General features: G+C 37.0%; 1 protein-coding gene across 1 annotated transcript in view; it reads left to right on the top strand.

Annotated features, from left to right (window-relative positions):
* Window positions 1–25,107, top strand: part of MRPS35 (mitochondrial ribosomal protein S35) — a 41,612-nt gene extending 16,505 nt beyond the window's left edge. The window contains exons 6-8 of the mRNA XM_069094906.1: window positions 10,822–10,931; window positions 13,666–13,735; window positions 24,711–25,107. Of these exons, the coding sequence (XP_068951007.1) occupies window positions 10,822–10,931; window positions 13,666–13,735; window positions 24,711–24,980 (450 nt within the window). The 3' untranslated portion in view covers window positions 24,981–25,107. The remainder of the gene's footprint in view (window positions 1–10,821; window positions 10,932–13,665; window positions 13,736–24,710) is intronic.
* The last annotated feature ends 253 nt before the right edge of the window (window positions 25,108–25,360 follow it).

Raw genomic sequence — 25,360 nt, 5'->3', positions numbered from 1 at the left:
AGAGAATCATGGGAAGTCTTGTATGAATCACTGCAGGGAAGTAAGCAGTCAGCCAATAAGCAAACATTTGTTAAAAACCGCTGTGTTCTGAGCATTGAAGTAGGCTTTAGAGATGCAAAGACAAAGATGAAACACTCAAGGGCATTCAGGGACTTGAATTTGGGGTTTAGGGAGGCAAGACGGGATGGAGGCAACATGTACATATATTACTAAATGCAAAATGTATATAAAATAAATGCCTGGTAATTTTGGAGTAGAAGACACTAATGTCTGAAGGGATCATGAAAGACTTTATGTGGAAAGTGATGTTTGAATTGAGTGCTGAAGGAAATGAGAGCTTCTAAGAGGCAGAGGTAAGGAGAGAGTAGATTCCAGACATGGAGGACATAGAAACAGACATATACTGTATTTAAGGAACACAGAGAAGACCCAATTTAGCTAGAAGGTATGGGAAGGGGGAATAATATATAATAAAATTGTAAAGGTATATTGAAGACAGGCTGTAAAGGGCTTTAAAAACCAACCAAAGAAACATATCTGATCCCAGAAGTAGTAGTGAACCATTAGAGTTTATCGAATATGGGAGTGACATGGTCAGACCTGGGCTTTAGGAAAGTAATTTTGTTGTCTATGGTGAGGAAGGATTGGGGAAGAGAGAAACTTGAGGGAGGGAGACCGATTAGGAGGCTATTGTAATAATCCAAGTGAGAGAGTGATTAGGGCCTGAACTAGAATGGTGGCCATGTGAATAGAGGAGGGAAGATTCTGTGAGGCAGAATGGAAAAATCTTGTTAACTGATTGAAAAGGTACATGGCTTGAATACAACAATATTAATGGAAAAACAAAAAAGATGAAGGTTGGCCTTGGAAAAGAGTTAAAAAAAAACAAATTTCCTTCTCTTTTTTACAGTGGTGGGGGAACCTGTGCGTATTGAATATTATATATACTGTTAGACTCAGTTGATTGGTTGATTGGTTTTGGTGACCTGCATTTCCACCCTCTTTTTAAAAAGACTGCTTCCTAAGTGTGTTGAGGGGTGGAGAGGTGGGGTAGACTGTGAGGCACATTGAGATGAAGGGGATATAAAAACAAAAGATATTTGATGGCTTTCTAGTGTTGTTTTACTTTGCATTATTGTAGTCATTGGGAAATTGTTCTAGTGTTTTGACTTCTCTTTTCTTCAGTTCATACAAATTTTCCCAAGTTTCTATGAATTTTTCATATTTGGTCATTTCATTTGGCACAGTAATTGACCATTTCATTCATATGCCACAATATGTTCAGACATTTTTCAGTCAGTGGCCACCCACTTTGTTTCCAGTTCTTTACTACCACAAAAAGTGTTGCTACAAATATTTTTGCATGTATAAGGCTTTTATTTCGGTCTTTGACTTCTATGTGGATTTATGCCTAGTAAAGCTATTCCTAGGTACATTCAGTTTAGTGACTTGTCCAGTTTAATTTAGATTGTTTTACAGGCCCTGAATATAATTTTGGACATGGTTGTTATATTGATTTGTTTTGCTGAAAAATGTTTCCCTCTTTTTTCATCCTTTGTTAAAAAGGGATGATTTTCTTGGATGGAGAAGGATTTTCTGGGTGATATAAAAACAAAAGATGTCTCTAGGCATGGGGATACATGACTATTCATGATTCATGACAATTCCTGCTCTTGGGGAGGAGGAAGCTGGTAGATTATTTTGAGCTTGAGAGTTCTGAGCTGCAGCAGGGCTAAAATATGTACTAAGTATCCATGCAAAGTCTGGGATCATTATAGTGAGCTCTCAGGAGTGGCAACACCACCTGGCTGCTTAAGGAAGGGGCAGACTGGCCCAGGGTGGAAATGGAACAAGTCAAAGCCTCTGTGCTAATCAGCAGGGGAATCAATCCATCAGTGGCAGCTGCAGCCTGAGCAAGATGGGGAGACCTAACCTCAAAACAATATCAATAATAATATTAATGAATCAAATATAATAATCTAAAAAAAGATGGTTGGGGAAGATGACATTTTGGACATGTTGAATTCAAAATGTCTCTGGAACAACCAGTTTGAAATATCCAGTAGGCAGTTGGAGATGTATTACTAGAGCTTAGGAGAGACTAGAGGTTTGAGAATTATTTGCATGGAGATAAAAAATAAAGCCCTCAGAGATAATGAGGTGACCAAATTAGAGAATTAAAGAGGATGGAGAAAAGATCCTAGGGGAACATTTACAGTTAAGGGTCATAATATGTATGATAAACTATCAAAGGAAAGTGAAAAGGAGCAATCTGACAGGTAGGAGAAGAACTAAGAGAATACATCATGAAAACTCAAGAGATGACAAAGTGTTCAGGAGAGAAGGTGGTCTCCAGTGTCAGGTGCTGCAAAGAATTTGAGAGACCTAAAGATTGGGAAAAGCCCATAAGATTTGTCATTTAAAGGGTCTGTCAACTACTCCACTGTCAGCAAATGTACTGTATATAGGAAAGAGCAAGCATGCAATCCCCCAAACCTGATCCTTTCAGACAGGATTTAGTGGTGGCAATCCCACTAGGGAGATGTCTGGAAATGTGGCTACTAAAAATGTTAATGAGAGTAATACTCAAGAGCCTTGGATACTTCTACGCTTACTCATTCTGAGCATTTCCAAACATTACTTGGTGCTGGTTTACTTCAGAAAGTTGCTTTTATTAAAAAAAACAACAGCCATCTAAAAACTAGATGAAATTTATATTGCAGATTCAGTTGCAGAACAAAAATACCTTTTTATGTGGAATCATGGAAACACATAAATAGAGAGAACAATAGGGAATCAAAATGACTGAATTCTAGTCAAGGTCTAGATCTGGTAAAAATTAAGGCAGTGTTGGAAAGACTAGGCTACACAATTGATGCAACCACTGGATAAAGAAAGTATGAAGGTCTCCCTTTAGATTTATTGTGTTCTGGACATCAGTGTTTCATTGATCCATAACTGTTTGAAAATGAATTTGTTAGGGGTGGCCAGGTGGCTCAGCGAGTAAGAGTACCGGTTCCAGTGTCGGGATGACCTGGATCAAATCTGGGCTCAGATACTCAGCACCACACCCAGAAATAACTGGCCATGTAACCTTGAGCAAGTTACTTAACCCCTATTGCTTTAAAAAAAATGAATTTGTTCCATTATTGGAAAAAACTGTGCCTCTTTAGGATCTGGACTTAATGATGGTTGAATATTTCTGTGACTGGTCTAAATAGGGTATTTGCTTTTGTAGCTTTCTTTGCAAAACTCTTCAGGAGGCTGTTAAACAATATAATATCCATGAAATTTGCTCTGGAAAACATTAGCATTTGCATCTCAGTCACCAGTAATGGACTTCTTGTTGGATCTATTCCTAAGAATAAGGAGTAGATTTGTGAAGGATTTAGCAAATTACAGAGGGCCTTAGAGATATCAATTTGTGCCACCAACTGAATGACAAACAAAAAGAACTATGTGTATGAAGATCACAAAACTGAATGGGGACAGATGGGGGCACAGTCTGGGTGGGCGTGAGCCATCTCCTAAAAGGTGAATGTGCTGTTTGATGCATCTCTGCGAAGAAGACGGAAAAACATTTTGTCAATTTGAGACTGGAATAAATAAAGCAACTAAAGATTTATGCATGCATTCATTTAGGTGAGTGAGATGATACTGTAAAGACAAGGTAACAAATGTAAAGGCAGTGAAAGCAAAAACATAGAGGGGAGAAAATGCTGAAATTGTTTTTGCTAAGCCATTTCAAAAAAAGGTAAGAATGCAAAACTCAGAGTCAAACAGCTGAAAAACAAATATATGATGACTTCACTTCATTTGCTTCCTTCAGTGAGAAGTCAATACATGGAGGTAGGGAATGAAGGGATATCCTTCAGGTTATTATGGATATGAGGATTATTGTGATTATTTTGGCTATGATTACCATAACTATCATGATGTCTTTGAAGATCTGTACTCTGGTCATGAAGATTTTTAAGTTGGAGATAGAGAAAGGGGTATGAGAAGAACCTTGGTGCTGCTCTGTCCAGAGAGTGAGGCACTTTCTGTAGCAGAGCTAAGAGAGATGATCCTATATCAACAAGAGACATTTGTAGTGAGAACAGAAGTAGCCAGCAACAAAGAGGCCACCAGGCAACAGAGGTCAAGGCTGGTCCTCATCTATTACAGTAAAGCTGACTTGCTTCATGGGATTACACCAGAAGCCAGCAAAAAAGGAAATCAAGAACTTTTAAGTATTTCAGCCAAGTAGGAATATAAACTATTGTGGAAGACCTTTCAGTGAAGATCATGAAATCACATATTGGACATTGAACTAACACTTCGAGTTTAGTATGAATTTCTTTAACAAGTTTTTCTGCAACACAAGCTATTAAAACTAAAGCTTCTTTATTTTTTCCAGTGTATTCTAGGAAAGTTCTTTATCATTTATTTTAATACAGAATAATTCTACTTTATTAAAAAAAAGTCATTGCTAAGTTTGAAGAGAAGAGTTTTAGTTAAGGATGATAATGATGCTGATGATAGAATTTATATCACAAAGAACCAAGAAGTACAAGGGAGGAGAGACATGAAATTTGAGGGAATGATAAAGTAGAGCCAGGGTTTGTGCTTATTGGGTTTTTTGGTAAGCAGCAAAGGAGGACCTAGGAGATAGGAAGAGTCTGAAAATTAGTGAGAAAGATCATTTGTTATAGAAAACAAAATCCCCAGGAGAAGATAAGAGAGGATTAAGGATTAAAGCCATAAAATTGGCTTTAACTGCAGTTTATCAGAAATCAGTAAAGGAAGAATTAGGGATGATAACAAGAAGTTTTGAAATATGGAGCTCTTGGCTAATGGTCTTGATTTTCTCTGTAAAATACTAGGTGAGGTCCTTAGCTTAGAATATGGGAAGGAGACTCAAGTGGAGAAGAAAAGTTTAGAACTGTCCCTTTGGGGAGTGAGATAGAGAAACTATTAGGCAGAAGTAAAAGGATTATCTTTCTTCTGTGAAGACCCAGTTGAGTTTAGATAACACAAATTTGGGTAGCTAGGTGGCTCTGTGGATAGAGCACTGGGCCTGGAATCAGGAAGACTCATCTTTCTGAGGTCAAATCTGGCCTCAGACTTACTTGCTTTATGATCCCAGGCAAGTCCCTTAATCCTCTTTGCTTCAGTTTCTCATCTATAAAAATGAGCTGGAGGGGTAGTGAAGTGAATAGAGCACCAGCCCTGGAGTCAGGAGGACCTGGGTTCGGATCTGGCCTCAGACTCTTAACACAAAAAATAGCCGTGTGACCTTGGGCAAGTCACTTAACACCAATTGCCCTCCAAAAAGCAAAAAATGAGCTGGAGAAGGAAATGGCAAACAACTCTAGTATCTTTGCCAAGAAAACTTCAAATGGAGTCATGAAGAACTGAACATGACTGAAATGACTAAACAACAACAACAACATAAATTTGTAGTGGACCCAGATGGCACAGCTGCCTGATTTCCTCCAGCTTATTTCACCAGCAGTAGGAGCAAAACAGGTAGATTTAACGATCCAGGATTAGAATTTGGAAAGACAGAAGCATAAAAAAGGACAGGGGCAAGGGATTCAAGAGTTGAGGGCAGTGTAGAGTTGGATTGGTTAAAAGTAGGATTGAGATTAAAAAGAGAGGTGAGGGATGTCAGAGCAGGGCTGATGGCCCAGAAGAGGATTGAAGGTTGGAGGGATTAGTGATCCAGGCAAGGAAGACAGAGAATGAAAGGGAGATATGATCCATAAAAGTGATTTTCTGAAGTGAAACATTTGTGGGTATGACTAGGAAGTTCCCATTCCTTTGTTTGATTGAGGTATAGAGAAGACAGATTATAACAGTTGAGGAAAGCATAGTATAAGGACAGACAAGTTGGGGAAAACACAAACATCTATACATATCAAACTTGAAAGGAGTTTGAAATGTTCCATATTACCTTTGGTATAATATTAATAAATTAATTTTTATACTCTAAAATAGAGGGACTTTAAAAACGTTTTGGGGGGGGTAGTTTTATTAAAACTGTGAAAAAGAGATGCTGCAAGTCCTGCTATCATGTCAGTATATTCAAGATGAAGTGTTTTTGCAATGCTTTTTTGTCCTAGCAGGTGGAGTAAGTGTTCCATGAAGCTATTTTGAAATGTTTATGAGCTTATGTTACAAACTTTATGCCATTTTGCTGAAGCATTAAAACGTTAATGTGGACATGAATAATAGTGTGATAATAAGGATTGCAGCTACGTATGTACATTTTCTTTATATTTTTTAGATACCAAATTTATAATAATATAATACCAAATTTATGGTGGTTATTAAATATTTTTTAGAAGTTTCATGTTTTCAAAGTACTTTAAACATGTTCATTGTTCTTGGCTGGCACATTTTTTAAAGGTCAGTATTATTACTAAGTGCCTTTAAAAACTTTTCATTTTGCCTTTTTTTGTTATTTCCCCCTTTATTATTTTAAAAGGTGTTTCTAATAAAACCTACTTTATTTAGGCAGTTCTTAACAAACCAAAAGGTGTCCCATCTCTTTTTAAAAATAAAATGTACTAAAATTAATGAAAGATGGTTCATGAAGAACTAGAGTAATATAGTCACTTAATCTTTTTTCCCTCCTTCCAGATAGACATTACCCAAGCCATTTGAGATAGATAGGAGTCTGTTTATTTTTTAAAATTTTTTTGCTTTTTGGAGGGGGAAAGGCAGGGCAATTGGAGTTAAGTGACTTGCCCAAGGTCACATGGCTAGTAAGTGTTCAGTGTCTGAGCCAGATATGAGCTCAGGACCTCCTGACTCCAGGACCGGTGCTTTATTCACTGTACCACCTAACCGCCTCAGTCTAGTTTATTTTTAAAAATCACTTTGTAAGGAGAATGCAGTTGCTTTTAGTATCTTTTTTTCCGAAAGTTTGTCCATATGACCTCACCAAGTTTTTTTATAGCTTCAAGGCTTTTTTTCTGTTCAGCCATGAACAGAGAATGACCACATATTTATAAAATATAGTTAGGGTGCCCTTTCTTCAGACATCAAGTCTTTTGACTTCTTTTCCCCCTTACATTCTGTTTCTAACCTTCTTCAAAGTCTAACCCATCCCTGTTAAGTGAATACCTCTAAACTGGATATAGTAATATAGTTCTGGTTGTCTGGTAATCCATCAGAGTCAACAAGCATTTAGTAAGATCCTATGTGTGAAAGGCACTGTGCTGGGGATAAAAATGCAAAGAATGGAACAATCTCTACTTCTAGAGAAAAGATTAGTACATCTATATTTAGAGAACCTGGGTTCAAATCCTACCTCTGGTGCTTATTACTTGTGTAGGCTTGCTCAAGTGTACTTGCTCAAGTCACTTAATCTAAAAACATTAAAAGCTCAAAGGAGACAATGAGGCGGAGTCAAGATGGCGGAGTAGAAGCAGGACCTCTGTGTGGCTCCAGCTCCCACCACCTCCAACCCATGTAAAAGGGGACTCTGAACAAACTTTGGAGCTACAGAACCCACAAAAAGACACAGAGAAGCTAACCTCCCACTGAGGACAGCCCGGAAGGCCGGCAGGAATTAGCCAATGCAGCACTGTAGTAGCTGAACCCAGCACCACCCCAAAGTTTTAGCCCCAGGGTGGGCCTGACCAGCCACCGGCTGGAGGGACTCCAGATCACCAGCAGCTGTGGTGGTCCAGAATTATCAACACATAGATACTAAGGACAAAGTGAGAGGTCAGTGCACTGTGGACTTTGGGACCCAGTAGTTGGGAGTGCATCGGCTTTTGCCCCCGAGAAGCCGCTGAGGAGCTTCGGCTGTGCAGCCGCCCTCACTTGGCTGCTTCAGCTCCTGGTCTGCAGAGTGTAGGGGGACCAAGCTACCAGTCTGAGGGGTAATGGCTCTTGCTTTAACCTGCTTGGATCTGGATTGCAGTTTAGGGTGGAGGTCCTGGGTGTGTATCCAGCTTGCCAGAGCATGTGGAGGCTTCAGCAAGGGCACCCAACTAATACCTCCAGCAGTTGAGAAAACCCCAGCATTTGGTACGAAGCTCCCCTGTCTGGTGGCAGAGTCCTACTGTGGCAAAAAGCCCAAAAGTCAAGTAATTGAGTGGCAACACAACCAGGCAAAGGAAACAAAAGAACCCAACATTAGACTCCTATTTTGGGGACAAAAAGGATCAAAGCATGGAACAGGAGGAAGACAGTGAAGTCAGAACTCCTGCACCAAAAGCTTCAAAGGAAAATACGAGCTGGTTACAGGCCATAGAGGACCTTAAGAAGCAAATAAGAGAAGTGGAGGAAAAATTGGGAAGAGAAATGAGAATGATGCCAGAAAATTACGAAATGAAAGTCAACAACTTGACTGTGGAAAATCATACCTTAAAAAACAGACTAACTCAAATGGAAAAAGGGGCTCAAAAAGGCTATGAGGAGAAGAATGCCTTAAAAAGCCAAATTTGCCAGATGGAAAAACAATCACAAAAGCTCACTGAAGAGAATCATTACTTCAGAATTAGATTGGAACAAATGGAAGCTAATAGCTTTATGAGAAATCAAGATGCTGTTATAGATCCAAGCAAGAAGATAATGTGAAATATCTCATTGGAAAAACCACTGACCTGGAAAATATATCCAGGAGAGATAATTTTAAAAATTATTGGACTACCTGAAAGCCATGATCAAAGAAAGAACCTAGAAATCATCTTCCAAGAAATCCTCAAGGAAAACTGCCCTGATGTTTTAGAACCAGAGGGCAAAATAGAAGTTGAAAGAGTCCACCGATCACCTCCTGAAAAAGATCCCAAAAAGAAAACTCCTAGGAACATTATAGCCAGGTTCCAGAATTCCCAGATCAAGGAGAGAATATTACAAGCAGCCAGGAAGAAACAATTTGAATATTGTGGAAACACAATTAGGATAACTCAGGATCTGACAGCTGAGGGATCAAAGGGCTTGGAATGTGATATTCTGGAGGTCAAAGGAGCTGGGATTAAAACCAAGAATCACCTACCCAGCAAAACTGAGTATCATGTTTCAGGGGAAAATATGGTCATTCAGTGGAATAGGGGACTTTCAAGCAATCTTGATGAGAAAACCAGAGTTGAATAGAAAATTTGACATTCAGATACAAGAAGCAAGAGAAGCATGAGAAAGTAAACAGGGAAAAGAAATCATAAGGAACTTATCAAAGTTGAACCATTAACATTCCTACATGGAAAAATGATAATTGTAACTGATGAAACTTTTCTCAGTATGAAAATAGTTAAAGGGAATATATATAGGAGGGTATATGGGCATATGAATACATATGTGAATGTGTTTATATTTTCACAGGTATACATAGATAAATGGCATAGGACCAATTAATAAGAAAGAATGATACTTAAAAGGTGAAATTAAGAGGTGAGACAGGAATGTAATGAGAGGAGATGGGGAGAGACAGAATGGGGTAAACTATCTCATAGAAGAGGCAAAGGAAAATGGTTACAATGGAGGGGAGGAATAGGAAGGCAAAAGGGAATGGGCCAACCTTATTCTCATTGAATTTGGCTCGGAGAGGGAATGAAATACACACTAAGTAGTATATCTCACCCTATAGGAGAGTAGGGGGGAAGGAGATGAGAGGGGGGATGGTGGAAGGGAGGGCAGGCTGGGGGAGAGGGAAGTTGGAAGCACCCACTTTTGTAAAGGGATGGGATCAAAGTAGAGAATAGAACAAGTGGGAGGTGGGATAGGAGGGAGGGAAATATAGTCAGTCTTTTACAATATATCTACTATGGTAATGTTTTGCATTAGCTACATATGTACAACCTATACTGAACTGCTTATCTTCCTAGTAATGGTGGGTGACAAAGGAGGAAGGGAATGAATCTGAAATTCAAAGTTTTAAAGTCAAATGTTTAAAATATTTATACGGGGCGGCTAGGTGGCACAGTGAGTAGAGCACCAGCCCTGGAGTCAGGAGGACCTGAGTTCAAATCTGGCCTCAGACACTTAACACAAAAACTAGCCATGTGACCTTGGGCAAGTTACTTAACCCCATTTGCCCTCCAAAAAGAAAAAAAAATATTTATACACACACACTATTATTAATACTATTTTGCATGTAATTGGGAAATAAGATATACAGGCACTGGGGCAGAGAGATCCACCATGCCCTACTGGAAAAGTTGAACAGGGTATGGGAGGAGATATGGGAGAGAGCAGATTGGAGGAGAGGATATTCTGTGGGACTGCTATTTTGTGGCGGTGGGTAGGGGAAAAACGGGGAGAAAATTTGTAGCTCAAAATCTGTCAGAAACGAATGATGTAAATCAGAAGTTAATAAAGCATTTGAAAAATAAAAAAAAAAAAGCTCAAAGGACCCTCAAGTTTCTTCACCTGTAAAATGAGGGAATTGGACTAATTGGTCCCTTGATTCCCTTCAGACCTCATTGTATGATCCTATGACCATGGAATAATGGGATATTTGTGTGGCTTTTACATATTATCTTTTCCTGCTATATCCTAGTCTTACTGTTCTACCCATGAGAATTTAGTAGATTAACTTCCTGAAGGAAATTCTCAATTTTCTAGAAAACCTGACATTTAATATTTTGGGAAAAGTACCCAATGTATAGACTAGCCAGAAAACTTTAAGAAACTTGACATGATTTTGCTGTGAGTAATGGGATCATTATGTGCCAACAGAATCTTTAGAACAAGTCTGACTGATTCCATCCTAGTTGAGTTAAAAATCTAAAACTAAATAGTATTATCACTTGCTCTTGGTTGTTGTTGGTGTTAAAAATAATCCAAACTAATTTTTCTGAATATATTCCCTCTTGGGCATTTCAGGTTAGACTTTCCAAACTGAATTTAGACGACCACGCAAAGAAGAAATTTATTAAACTTGTTGGAGAGCGGTACTGCAAGACCACAGATTTACTTACCATCACTACTGACCGGTAAACGCAAAAACTTCTCTCCATCAACCATTTGTATGACTTTGCTCTCTCCACCAGAAATCACTGTGGCATAGTCATTTTACCTTAATACTAGCCTCAGATTTAGACTTAGCCAGTACTGCTGTTAATTTTACGTTTATCAGTGGGATCGTGTTCATTTTGTGAAGATGAAAGTAGAATTATTGGTCATTTTAATTTGTAGATTATTTGCAAAGACAAAAAGAGTAAGAATCATATAATTTGTAATATGTAATGATTTATCAGTTTGTCAGTGTATCTTCTTGAGGTAATAAAGTTTTCGGAGCCAGAATTAAAGTTTTTATCAGCAATGTTTACTTTGACTGAATAAGTTGAACTTAGATCAGTTTTGTTAGGTAGAAGTAGGGTCAAAGTAGAAGTGGTCCTAGAAGATCCTAGGAGATTTGGATTCAGTATGAAGGTCATGACTATACTTTGCCAAACATTTGGGTTGTAAAGTAGAAACTGATCCTGTCATCTGGGTTTTTTTTCTCTAAGTCACCAAATATTTGGATATTTTCAGTATGTCAGAGTTCTTAATGATTAATTTTAAAATTCATATATGTTGGCATTATAGAAAAAAGCTTTTGTTCAACCTGAACTAAATAGAAATATAAGTCTTATGCAGCAAATATAAAATAGCCAGGTTTTCTTACTTAATATTTTAATTCATTTTCTTTTTTAGGAGCCATTAAAACATAAGCTTTGAAAAAGACACCAAAGTATTTTTATCATACTAGACTGTCATTTTGGGAGTATTGGCTGAGGAATGATTATGTGATAGATTTTTATTGGATCCTTAATTATCAACAGTGATTGATTCCTGACATTTTACTTCTGTTTATCCTCTTGAGGAAAATAAATATGTGATTGTTATTCATCTTGTATAACTTAGAAAAAAATTCTTTAAGTTTTCGTGTTTAAATTCTGTTAGCTTAATGCTGTATTATTATGTTTAACATTACTTCAGTACTTCAAGAATCTAAGGTTTCATATGGGGAGAGAAGGGTTGAGGGGTTTCATTCACTGATGCACATATATCAGCCCTTGCCATACCTTAGTAGAAAATCCATGTGAGTTGTGGTTGGAGATAATCCCTCAAATGATGAGCCTCTCTGATTTTAACTAGGCTAGTGTTTGGACAAGACATGCATAAATCCATTGTGAGGCCTGTATTTGAAGCTTTTCTAGCCATTATCACTCATTAGCATGATGGGAGTATCAGTGTGTTAAGATTACAAACATCTTGTATTTTTGTTGTTGTATTTTTACAAACTTTGTAAAAGATTACAAACATCTGTTGTATTTGTTGTTCAATCATTTCTGATGCTGGAACCCATTTGGGGTTTTCTTGGCAAAGATCCAGGAGTAGTTTGCCATTTCCTTTTCTAGCTCATTTTTACAGATGAGGAACTGAGGCAAACAGGGTTATGTGACTTGCCTAGGTTCACACAGCTAGAAATGTCTGAGGCTGGATTTGAACTAAGGTCTTCCTGACTCCAGGCTCTGCACTCTATCTACTGTAACACCTAGCTGCCCTCCAGCATAAATTATAACATAAATTATAGTCTCTGTTTATATTTCTGTGTTTTTTGTCAATAATTATTTCCAGTAGAAGGCTGTAAATAAACTTTGAATAGAGTGATAACTGCAATTCCAGCAGTTAGTTATGTGGTAATTACATCATTGTAGTGTGGTGTGTAAGAAGATGTCCTCACAGTCAGCAAGACCTGGATTCAAGTTTTGCCTCTGCCATGTACTTGCTATGTGTCCCTGGGCAGATCATTTGCTCTCTGTGCCTCAGGCAATTTTCTTAAGACTGTAAATTTCTGAGTATTGCTAGGAGGAGTATCAGGAGTTGTCTACACCAAGAGTGTCAAACACCGCATTTGGCCCACAACAAGTGTAGCCCAGACCAGATTAAAATGTAATTGGGAAATACTTAACAAAATAAATTAATTAATAAAAAAAGAAATATGTAAACATAAGTGGTTTTTAAAGTCAATATGCAGCCCACAGAGATCCTTAGGTATGGTCTGGTGGTCCCTGTTTCTATTTAAATTTAACACTATTGCTCTACACCAGTGAAACCACAGGCCTGGTTAAAAAAAAGTTACATTTCTCTTTTTAAATAAGCCAAATGATATTTTATTTATTTTTCTCCGTTGCTTTCTTATACAAAGTTTAACAAGACACACACAATCTCAAATTTATGGAAAGATTACCTAATCCTTGATAATTATCTACACTAAAAAAAATAAGATTGCATATTCTAGTTAACTTTTTAAAGTTAGATTTGAGAAAACAATTTTTTTTTTCAATATTGAGACAATTAATAGACAGAAGTTTAGTGAATTCAACAATTTACTTGTGTAGTCCTGGAGGCAGTCATCACTGGGAGAATGAATGGTATGGAATTCCGTTTGGAGATATTTTTTAAAATTTCATTAAGTCTCAAACAGTTATTAGACAAAGCAGTTTCATTAAAGGAGGAAGCAAGTAGATACTCTGAATTAAATGAAAATAACCCAAGTAAGGAAATAATTTGTTTTATACATAATATAATAAACCATATATATAACTGTGTAAAAATTCCAAAGCACAGGATTGAAATTTAAAATGTTGATGAGGAATAAGATGTGTAGATTAGTATATATACAGTTATAAAAATTCATTCTACTGAGATTTTAATCACTGTTTTCTTACTCTTTTAAAGGTGCCCTTTACAGAGACAGAATTATGACTATGCCATGTATCTATTGACAGTTTTATACCATGAATCATGGGTAAGTTATTCTGTTTTGAAGATTTAACATTTTAGCAACGCTTTAATCAAATGATGTTAACTTTTCACAAAGCCTTATAAATACTCAGTTGAGTGTTTAATGAATATCAGTTAATTAACACAAATATGTTACAAAATGTCATTAGTAGCTGTTGCACTGAAAGTAAGTTAGCTAAAACACACAGGGAAGCTAGTCTACGATGTGGGAGGGGAAGGGAACAAGCATTTATTAGGTTCCCATTCTTTGCCAGGCACTGTGCTAAGCACTTTTCTGCAAATATCTCATTTATTACTCACAGTAACCCTGGGAGGTAAATGCTGTTATTTTACAGATGAGGCAAACAAGTGAAAGGACTTGTCCAAGGTCACACAACTAGTGAGAGTTTGATGCTGGATTTAAACTCCACTGGATTTGAATGGCAGCAAAGGAGAATGCTATTCTTGCTTGAGACAGTTTAACTTAAAAGTAATTTTGGTTTGAAGAAGTAAAATTCCTCTCGGAACTTATAGCACAGTGAATAGAGTTCAGCTTCAGGTGCAAATTAACTAAAAACAGTAAATGGCAAGGGGTTTTGTGTCTTTCCCATTTTGCCAGTAGCCTATAAAGTAAATTTGTGCAGAAGGAAATGGCAGGCAAAAATGCGGTGAAAGTTGGCTTACTAGATTCTTCCTCTGGTTGTCCATTCTAGAATCCACATAAACTTGCATTCTGGGTTCACATGAGAAACCTTTGATCTTGAAGGTAAATTGCTTTGGTGCCTGAGTAGCAACATAAGACTGGAGTGAATAGATGTCATTAAAGAATGAATGTGTTAAACTTGGCTTTTGATCCTTTCTCAACAAGTCACATCAGTGAAGAAGCTTTGAGCTGGAGAATCCAGATGAGCCATGAAAATATGCAGTCAAACAATATTTTTAACAAACTGCTGTCTTTTCCTCCTTTTCTAAAGTGGAATTGCTATTTGAAATTCGATGGCACCATCTAGTATTTGATAAAGAGTCTTGTCTTCTAGTCCTTTTCAGTTCATTTTGATGTTTATTCTTAATTGTCTATCAATCAGTTGATCAATAGGTCTTTATGAAACTAAGCGCTATTAGATCCAAACAATGAATGAACCAGTCCTTACAAGGAGAGTACTTCTAACAGGGGAGACAGCAAGGATCCATATAAATATATATAAAATAAATCTGAGGAGAGCAAATGTAAGTAAATTTATTTACATCTTTAAATAAAGGTTGTGTGAAAGGGAGGAAATTAGCAATTGAGGGTATCAGAAAAAGCTTCATTGAGCAGGTATTACTTGAACTTTCTTCAAGGAAGAGTGAGTTTTTCAGAGGCAGATGTTAAGAGGGTGTGGCTTCCAGGTGTGGGGACAGCCAGGTGATAGGAGATGGAATCTGTATAAGGAATAGGGAGAAGGCCACTTGAACTGGATCACAGAGTTTAAGAGGGAGAATGATTGTAATGAATGATTCTGGAAATATAGGTTTGGACAAATTAGTGAAGGCCTTTAAAAACTAAATGTGGGAGTTTATATTTGATCCTAGAGTCACCAGGGACTGACTGGAGTTTGGAGTAGGAGAGTGACATTGCTGGATCTATACTGAGGAAAACCGTGTTGCTAGTAGTACAGAAGATGGAACAAAGTGGTGACTTTTAAAATGTTAAGTGAGAGGGGATGAAGGGTTAAGAATAAGGCCAAGGTGATGGATGTGCAAGAATGAGAAATGAGCTCTGCTTGAGAAATTTTGAGTTTGAGACATGACCCAGTGTGGAATTGCAGTTAGAGAGCCAGCCTTGAAACCTGCAGGCCTTGGGCCCTGGTATCACCTTTGATATTTACCAGCTTGGTCACCTTGTGTAAGTCTCTTAACCTTTCAGTGCTGTAGACAACTCTTGAGACTCTAAGTTGCGGAGAAGCTGCCAGCCTGCTTTGGCATGGTAAGTTTCTTCTCCCGACAGTTTGCATATCAGTGTAATAAAAGGGCCAAGTTCTATATACTCTCCCTGCAACATTCTTTTTTATAGTTCCATGAGCATTTTGTGAAAGCTCAGGGGAAAGACTGGGGCTAGATATATGGTCTCTGAGTCATCTGCACAGAGATGATAATTAAACCTATGGAATCTGAAGAGTTCATTGAGAAAATAGAGTAGGGGACCTAGGAAGAACCTTGGAGAGCACCAAGGTTAGCGCTAGAGGGTGTGACGTGGATGGAAGCTTACTGAGCTGGTAGTAGGAGACTGAGGAGAGAGTGGGGTCATGAAAATCAGGAAGAAGAGAGTCTTTAGGAGGAGACAGTGTTAGCAGTGTAAGATGCTACAGAAAACTCGTTAAGGAAGACTATCATATTTAACAATTAAGAGATCATTGGTTACTTTAGGGAGTTTTTCAGTCTAATGATGAGATTGGCAGCCAGATTACAAAGGAGTGAGTATGAGGAAAGGTAATTAAGTCATCTATTTCTAGTTGTTTTGCAGAGGGAAGGAAGGGAGATAGAGGATAATAGATTGAGAGGATCAACTGACCAGGCAATCAGCAAGTTACTTAGAGCTTGTTCTGTGCCAGGCACTGTCCCAGGCTCTAAAGTTACAAAGGAAAAAAAAAGAAATCTCTACTCTCAATGAGTTTTCACTCTAATGGAGAGGGCATAAAGTACATAAATAAATCTATACAAACAATTAACATAAATGTAAAGTCAGTAATTACAAATATATTCAAAATAGTTCAATATAAGGTAGTTTGGGAGCGAGTTGGCAGAGATCAGGAAAGATTGTGTAGAAGACAGTACCTGAGCTGCAGCTTAATGGAAGAGAGGGACTCTGTAAGGCACAGGTAAAGAGAGAGTGCATTCCAACCATGGAGGGTGAGCAGAACAACAAAGGAAGATAGGATATGTGGGGATGGATCTCCTCCTGTGTGAGGAACAGAGAAGTCGGTTTGGTTGGCTTGAAAAGTGCAAGGAATGAGCAACAATAGGACAAAGGGATACAGGATTTGAAAGTAGAAGACAGCATAGGGTCAAAATTGGAGAAGGGAGGGAAGTAAAATCAGAGGAGGAATAATGGCCAGAGAATGAGGACTGGAGGGATTGGAGGTCACAATGAGGACAACAAAAGGATTTAGGAGGGGTGAGGTACCTGGAGAGTTTTAATTAGAGAAGTGGAACTCAAGGGTGGTGACTGGATCAAGGGTGTAACCATACCTGTGCTAGGTTGGAGGAGACTGGAATTAACAGGTTAGACAGTTTAAGAGAGTATCCACCTGGACATCAAAGAAGAAGCAAATGAGTCAGTTGCCTAACTGCTCAAGAAAGAGTTAATAACCTGGGACACAACAACCACCATAATCATGGACATTTTTGATACTGTGAACCTCTAAGGAGGAAGGTTGCTGAATAATAGTGGTGAAGGGAGTTTAGAAGTAGAAGTAGGCATTCCCTCTTCAAGATTGTGTTGGGTGTGTGAGTGTGAAAAGTCAGCCAAGGGAAAAGCAGAACCAGGAATGTGGTGTGGAGGGGAGGGAGGAAAAGGAACCAGGGCAAAGTGAGGGCTAATAGATGGATGGAGTTTGAGAGAAAGAGGTCAGGATGAAGGGAAGTTTCTTCATTTTGAAATGAGAATTTCAGAGGATCCAGTAGGCAGGTTTGGAGTAGGATATGGGTGAGAAAATGTTGAGGAGAATGGAGCTTAGAGTATAGGAGGTAGGGATAAGGGTTAGATTTCTCTTAAGTGATTGATTAATAAGATAGATACAGAGTAAATGAATTGATATTTGTAAAAGTACTTAGCACAGTAGGTGCTATGTATGTGCTTATTTCCTTCCCTTTCCTTTAGTTAGATTTTGGCATAGGGTGGGGAGACAAAAACTTTCTCTAAGTTCTCATCGATACATTAATGCATAATTACTAAGATGAAGATTCAGTTTATTTGGACTGTAGTAATACAATTTGTCTAATTTTTATGGGAAGTATAAAAATATATGGATGGTCATTTTCTGGAGATGTTGGAATTTTTGTGCTTTGAAGAATTCTATCATTGAGGTATATCATGGATAAGTGCAGTTCAGTTCTGGTTCCATGTTTAATCCACTGCAGTTAGATTTTTTTTTTTTTGCTTTTTGGAGGGGTAGTTGTGGTTAAGTGACTTGCCCAAGGTCACACGGCTAGTGTTTTGTGTTAAGGAACTCGGGTTCTCCCGACTCCAGGGCCGGTGCTCCATTCACTACACCACCTAGCAGCCCCTCAGATTTTTAAAAAGTTTCTTGGGGTGGACCCAAGATGGTAGAGTAAAAGCAGGGACTTGCTTGAACCTGTCCCCTAAAACTCTTCAAATGCCCATAAAAAATGACTCTAAACAAATTCTAGGGTTATAGAACACACAAAATGACAGGGTGAAACACAACTACAACTCAAGACAGCTTGGAAGGTCAGCAGGAAAGGCATATTGCACTGGGCTGGGTGCAGAGTGCAGTTCGTGTGGGCCGAGTCAGAGCAGATAGCCAGAGTAGGCCTCAGGGGACTGAATCTCTGGCAGCTGTGGTGGTTTCCAGACTTCTCAACCCACAAATGCTGAAGACAACGTGGAAGATCAGTGGGAGAACTCTGTGGGACCTGGTGAAAGAGGAGGGCAGTCTAGCCCCAGGGCGGCAGAGGTGGTGGGGGATCAAGCAGCTGATACAAAACCCCTGAAGCATGGGACAGTACACCCACCCTCATCCCTACTCACACAGGAAGCAGTGAAAGAGTTTGAAAGTCAAGTATTTGACTGGGAAGATAAGCGAACAGTGTAAAAAAAATCAGATTATAGAATCTTACTTTGGTGACAAAGAAGATCAAAACATAAACCAGAAGAAGACAACAAAGTCAAAGCTCCTGCATCAAAAGCCTCCAAGAAAAATATGAATTGATCACAGGCCATAGAAGAGCTCAAAAAAGATTTTGAAAATCAGGTAATGGAAGTAGTGGAAAAATTGGGAGGAGAAATGAGAGTGATGTGAGAAAATCATGAAAAATGAGTCAACAGCCTGCTAAAGGAGACCCCACCAAAATGCTGAAGAAAATAAAAAAAAGTTTCTCTAAATTTTCATTTAATAAAAAAGAAGTTAGTAAGATAAGATTCAGTTTCTTGGGTCCCTAGTAATACAAATTACCTGTTTTTTTTTTTTCCTAATGGGAAGTGTGAGAATTTCATCTAGATGCTAAGTTTCTAAAAAATGTTAGAATTCTTGTTACTCAAAATATTCTTCTATCTTTGGCATAATGCAGTAAATACAATTCAATCCTGATCCTAATTTACTTGCAGCAGGAGGCTTGAATAAGAAGGTTAAGCTTTCAGATATGGAGATGAAATACATTTATTTTGTAAAGGGGGAATCTTTTTGTTAACATAGAATCAACTTCTATTTTAGTTTCAAAACATTATGTAAGAGAGCCATAGTGTCTGGAATGGTACTTCTCAAATTATATATGGTCTGGGCACAGTATTCTTTGTCATGGGGAATCACAGCACTCTGAACTGTTTAAGGTGGTTTAAAAAATGGGCTCCCAAGCAACTTGGTGTCCACACCCATTACCCAGGCTTTGAGATTGTTTTCTTCTCCCTCTGCTTCCCTTCCTTCTTCCCCTTTTTTCTTTTCTTTCTTCAACTGGACCCTCATCACAGATGGCAATTGTTTTATTTCTTCCTGATCCTTCCCTCCCCAAAGAAGTTATTCCAAGCCTCACTTCAAGCTTCCCCCTCCTCCCATTCTCTTAGCTGAGAGTTTCACCTCTTTAACCAAGAAAATTGAGACTTTTTTGCTTATGTGAGCTTCCTTTTTGAGAACCTTCTCTTTATCTCAAAACCTTAATATCATCCTCCACTCTTATCTTCCTTTCCCTGCCAAAGCCAAAACCTCTAAATATACTCCTCCATCTTTTCCCAAAGATTGACCCCCCAATCAGCCCCTCTCATTTTCTAATCTTCAGTTTCTCGCTTCCTGCTGATTCCTTCCACACTACCTTCAAATATGCTTAAATTTCCTTCATCCTTAAAAAACTTTCACCAGTCCCTACCATTCCCTCAAGCTATTGTATTATATTCTTCCTCCCTTTCTCAGCCAAACTCTTGGAAAAAACTGTCTATGCTTACTGATTCAATTTTCTTTCCTCTTAGGCTTTTAACCTCCTCACTGAATTGGAACTGTCCCTTTTCCAAGTTACAAGTGATTTTTTTAATGGATACATCTCATGACCTTTGTTTCATCCTTCGTCAGCATTAGATTGTGCTGATACCCTCTCTTCCCAGAGACTTTCCTCTCTGCCCTTTACTCAAACTTTTCTCTTCTGACTCTCCTCTTACTTGTCTAGCCATTCCTCACTCTCATTTACTGGTTAATCATCTATGTCACACCCCCTAACTGTGTGTGTTTAAATGGCTCCATTCTATCTATACCTTGTCCTCTTCTTTCTCTACATTCCCTGTCTTGGTACTTTGGTGTGTTTATTTTGTATTTATTCAGCACATCCTTATAATATGTATGTGTTGAATGTAAGCTGCTTGAGACACTCACATTGGTTTTACTTCTTCTTGTGTGCCCAGAATAGTGCTTGGCACATATTGGTGCTCAGTAAATGCTTATTGATGAATTGGTTGGTTGATTGATCATCTTGAACTTCATCTAAGGTTTAATTAGTAAAATGGGCCTTCTTAGTAAGTTTTACTTTAAAAAATCATTATTAGAGTTTGTAAACTATTATTTGTGACCATTGCTCTTTCTCAAACAGTGCTTGGGGTACTTTAATCAAAGAAAGTGAACCAGAATTATTGTCATAAATAAAATGATGTTGTTATATATATATAATAACAATATAAAATCTAATTTAATATTTCATCTTTTCCCAATGTTTTAATTTTAGTCTTAAATAAAAAATTTCCAAAGAGTCAGTCAACATCATAAAAAAGAATATTACAGTTATACCGGTAGTAAAGGCTAAAGACAAGAAAACTTTGTAATATGTAAAAGTTAATATTTTTAACATGACACTTCTAGATCAGCAGAATTTCCCAACCAGCTATGTGTTGCATCCTAACTGATCCAGTTACAGTTCCTTTTTGTTTCAATGTTAACAAACATTGAAATTTTGCAGACTGAAAGTACTACCAAAATTAATTTACAGAGATTTAATGTTATACTAATCTAGTTACCAAAGGAGTCTTTTACAGATCTAGATAAAATAATAACAAAATTCATTTAAAGAAACAAAAGATCTAGAGTGTCAAAGAAAATTATGAAAAAAAAAGGTAGAAATGATAGAGAAATAGAATTTCCAGTCTTCAGACTTATTTTGAAGCTACAATCATCTAATCCATTTGGTGCTGATTAAGAAATAGAAAAATAGATAATTGGAAGAGATCTGAGAAGGAAGAATAAGAAATAATAGAATTCAGTATCCCACAAACTGGAAAATATCAATTTCCAAGGAAAGAACCCTCTGCTTGATAAAACTTGCTAGGAAAATGAAAAGTAGTTAGGCAGGAATGGGTCCTAGATCAACACTTTAAACCATATTCCACAATAAATTCCAAAATGGATACATTCCCTGGATTATAACATAAAGTTAAGTTACAGCATAAAAAAATTAGAAAAGAAGCCCATAATATGTCTTTTAAATCCATGGTAAAGGGATGAATTTTTCTTTTGCATTCAAGGAAAACTTATTTTCAAGTGTGTCCACATAATAAGTCAACATTGCAATATTTTATAAAAAATATTAAGGCTACCATTATTCAGTTTTAAAAATTATTTATGCTAGAGATTTTCTGTCCTGCCAGGTTTTGTTTTGGTTAGGGTAAGTTCCATATTAAGATTTTAGAGATGAAAAGTTGATGGAAAAAATTTTTTTAATGTATAAAGTTCATTTTCTCAACAAGTTTAAAAATATATAACCATTTAAAATGAGTACATATTAAGTTAGTATTTAATTTCTTTATTATACAGATGTTATTACAAGGAACTATTCCATTCACTTAAAACCTAATGAATACTAGCATCATTTTCTGGCTTTTTTTTTTCTTTAACAGCATTAGTACATTAACATAATTGTTTTATCCTTTTTTCATAGTTTACATAAAGCCCTTTAAACTCATATCACAGATTTATTAAAGATAAGGGAAAATATATTGATGACACTATTCTCAGATTCATTTGATAGAGGGATTCAATACTAAGTAGGTAATGTAAACATGAAAAATCATAATTTTTAGTACCAGAATTCTGTTGTCCATTTGTATTAAGGTTTTCGTCACAATTTTTTTCCCTTTTTTTTTTTGAAGGGGGAAGGAAGGGCAATTGGGGTTAAGTGACTTGCCCAAGGTCACACAGCTAGTAAGTGTTAAGCTTCTGAGGCTGGATTTGAACTCAGATCCTCCTGACTCCAGGGCCAGTGCTCTATTCAGTGCACCACCTAGCTGTCCCTTTCATCACGTTTTAAAAAAGATGACTTGAATTTCAGCATATACCATAGCTTAAATTAAAATTTTCATGATTTGTTTAGGTAACAAAGTTAGAAACTTTATAAAGGGATGAATTTTAACCAAATAATAAGAAGCACTTCTGAAAGATAAAATAGATTTTGATTACATGAAATTGAAAGACTTTTACATGAACAAAATTAATTTGTCTAGGGTAATAAAGGAAGCAATTGATTAAGAAAAAAAAATCAGAAATCTGTGATAAAGGTTTCATATCAAATATACTGACAACTAACAGAAATGTGAGACTAAAAGCCCTTTCAGTCTCATTTAGTAATTCATTTATTCAATTTCTCCAGTAGAAAAGTGGTCAGTGCATGTGAACAAAAAATTTTCAGAAGAATTGAATTAGCAGTCATGTGAAAGAATGCTCCATGTCACTAATAAGAAATTCAAATCAGAATTACATTTTTTCCATGAAGTTTCTTCTCATGCCTATCAAAATGCCAAAAGACAGGAGTAGTCAGCAGTTTTAGTTGTAGAAAGATAAACACATCGGTACATTATTGGTGTAGGTGCTATTTGAATGGTACAATCATTCTGGAACGCACTTTATAATTTTGCAAATACAGTAACTGAAATGTCCATACCCTTTGACTCAGAGATCCCACTACTAGGTATATACCCCAAGGAGGTAATTGATTAAAAAAAAAAAATAAAAGCCTTACATAAAATGAAATATTGTAGTAGCTTTTTTGGTAGCAAAGAAATTAAACATAGCAGATGTCTCTTGATAGGGAAATGACTAATCAAATTGTAGTACATAGATCTAGTGGGATATTAATATGCTGTTATATGCAACAGATATGATAAGTCCAGAAGTATAGAATGACTTATATGAACTGATTCAAAGTGTGGTTAGCAGAGCCCAAGAAAATAAAGTAGTCGTTGACTAGATAGAGTGTTATGGAATAAACAGCAACCACAAATCAACTGAAAGTAAATATTTCAGAATTATAAAGAACAAGCATGGCCCCAAAAAGGGGATATGAGAAATCATACCTTTGCAGGTATCAAGGTCCAAGGTGGAATATTTCCAGTAGCATCAGATTTTTTTATGTGTACATTGATCTATCTTGCCCATGTTTTTCTGTTCCTTTATTTAAAAAAAAGTTTCTTTGTTTTAAGAAGAGACTCTCTGGGAGTTGAGAAGAAGAGAAATACAAAGGGAAATCCAAATAATATAAAAATAAAAGAAACCTATAAAAACCTATTTGGAAAAAAATGTTACAGATTACAAGGAAGAGAGGATTTTCTAAAAAAAAAAAACCTTTATCAACTGAAAAGCTTTACAAACTCAAAGATGTCTAAGACCTCACAATGATCTTTTTGTTGAAATCAGGACATGACTCCAGAAAGTAAGGATAAAATTTGTGTTCTAATTGTGGCCAGGTGCAGCAGTTAGTTTCTATTATGTGTGAGAAACACTATACCTGTATGAGGTGTTTGTTGTCTCCATGTCTTGATTAAGAAAAAAAAATCATTTGCCTAGACGTGAAAAAAGCTGTATGAGATTGTTGGCAGTATCTTAACAATTTCTAAGAACTAAAGTTTGGCAGGGAAAACTATGCCTAATTTGCAATTTGTGTATTGCATTTCAGTATGATAGGAAGATAATCTATAAAAAGAAGTCAACTTTTTCTTAGAAGTGCTACCTCAAAAGGAAAATGAATAAAGACTTCATGCCAAATCTCAAAACACATTGTCAAGGCTCCCCAACTTCTCATTCACATACACCTGCATTGAGTTGGTTATCTGATATCATGTGAATGCTCACCTGGAACATTCTCAACATTACCAGTGCCTCCTTTTCCATGTTGTCCTTTACCATTATGGCACTGAGGCTGGATAACATCCAGCCTTGAAACTATTTCCTGCTACTCCTAATCTACCCAAAGAATTGCAGACCCTTAAACTTTCCCTCGTAGCCACTCATGCAGTGGGTGTGGGAGATACTGGTATGGAAGGGCATACCTGTGACTTTATTTTCTCCTCACAGCCCTGTGTTGTTCTTGATCATGATAACCTTGGGAGGTAGCTAATAGAGGTATTATTACCATCATCATTATTATCATTACTATTATTATCTCCACTTTAAGGATGTGGCATGGAGTTGAAGACTCTGCCAGTGATGTACTCTTTGTTCCGGGTCCTAGCAAGCTTTCAGTTCAGTCCTTGGCAGTGGACTATATAGGCATGGCTTGAGCATCAGCTTCAAGTTAGAAGGAGGACTTGCTGCTAGGTGACATATTTTTGTCCTTATCAGTCATATGAAAGATATAGTATGTGTGCTTGTCCTGACAGTCACAGATTTTTGAAATACTGCAGAAATGCAGATGAGGAAACTTAAGGTTTAGAGAAAGGTTAGATGACTTGCCAATTGTCACAGAATAAATTTTTAAAAATTCAAGTTTTTAAAATCAGCATTAAGGAATTTTGAATGTTCACAACTGTTTTCTTCCAGAAAACTGAAGATTGGGAGAAAAGGAAGACTGAAGCAGACATGGAGGAATATGTATGGGAGAAGAGCCGCTCAGAAAAAAATATCCTGAGTACTCTTCTCCAAATTAAAGCATCAGAAAAAACTGCTAGAGTCACACAGGAGGAGCTCCTTGGTTCTGAAGAAGTTGGGAATTACAAAAAATCTGTTGTTGCACTTAAAAATGAGGGAGATACTGAAAATAATCTTTCTCAGTATAAAGAAGCAGTAAAGAAGCTACTGAATTTGATATGACTCCAATGTTGAGGGGGAGACCTTTTGCTTAGTCATAATTTGTTGTCTGATATTGGATGGTCTGATTTCTGTGATGATGTATGCAAAATTTTAAATAATATATTAAAAACCACTCTTTTTTTTTCTAGACTTAGAATTATTCCACACATTTAAAGATATAAACACTTAATAATTTTTAATGTCCTGTAATTAGTAATAACAAAGTGAAATTTTTATCCTTAATGTTAACTTTGATTTTTTTCATTATTTCAGAGTTTGGATATTACATTTCCTGTCCCTTAATATGATGTATGTTGCTTGCTTTTAGGCTTAAGCTGTTGTCTCTGCCAAATAATAAGTAATGCTAAAAGGGAGAAATAGCAATTGCATATAAAATTTGG

Source organism: Petaurus breviceps, unplaced genomic scaffold (assembly GCF_028583685.1).
Source record: "Petaurus breviceps papuanus isolate PSGF00001 unplaced genomic scaffold, PetGlider_PUasm1.0 221, whole genome shotgun sequence".
NCBI lineage: Eukaryota > Metazoa > Chordata > Mammalia > Diprotodontia > Petauridae > Petaurus > Petaurus breviceps.
This window is presented reverse-complemented; position numbering and strand designations above follow the sequence as displayed.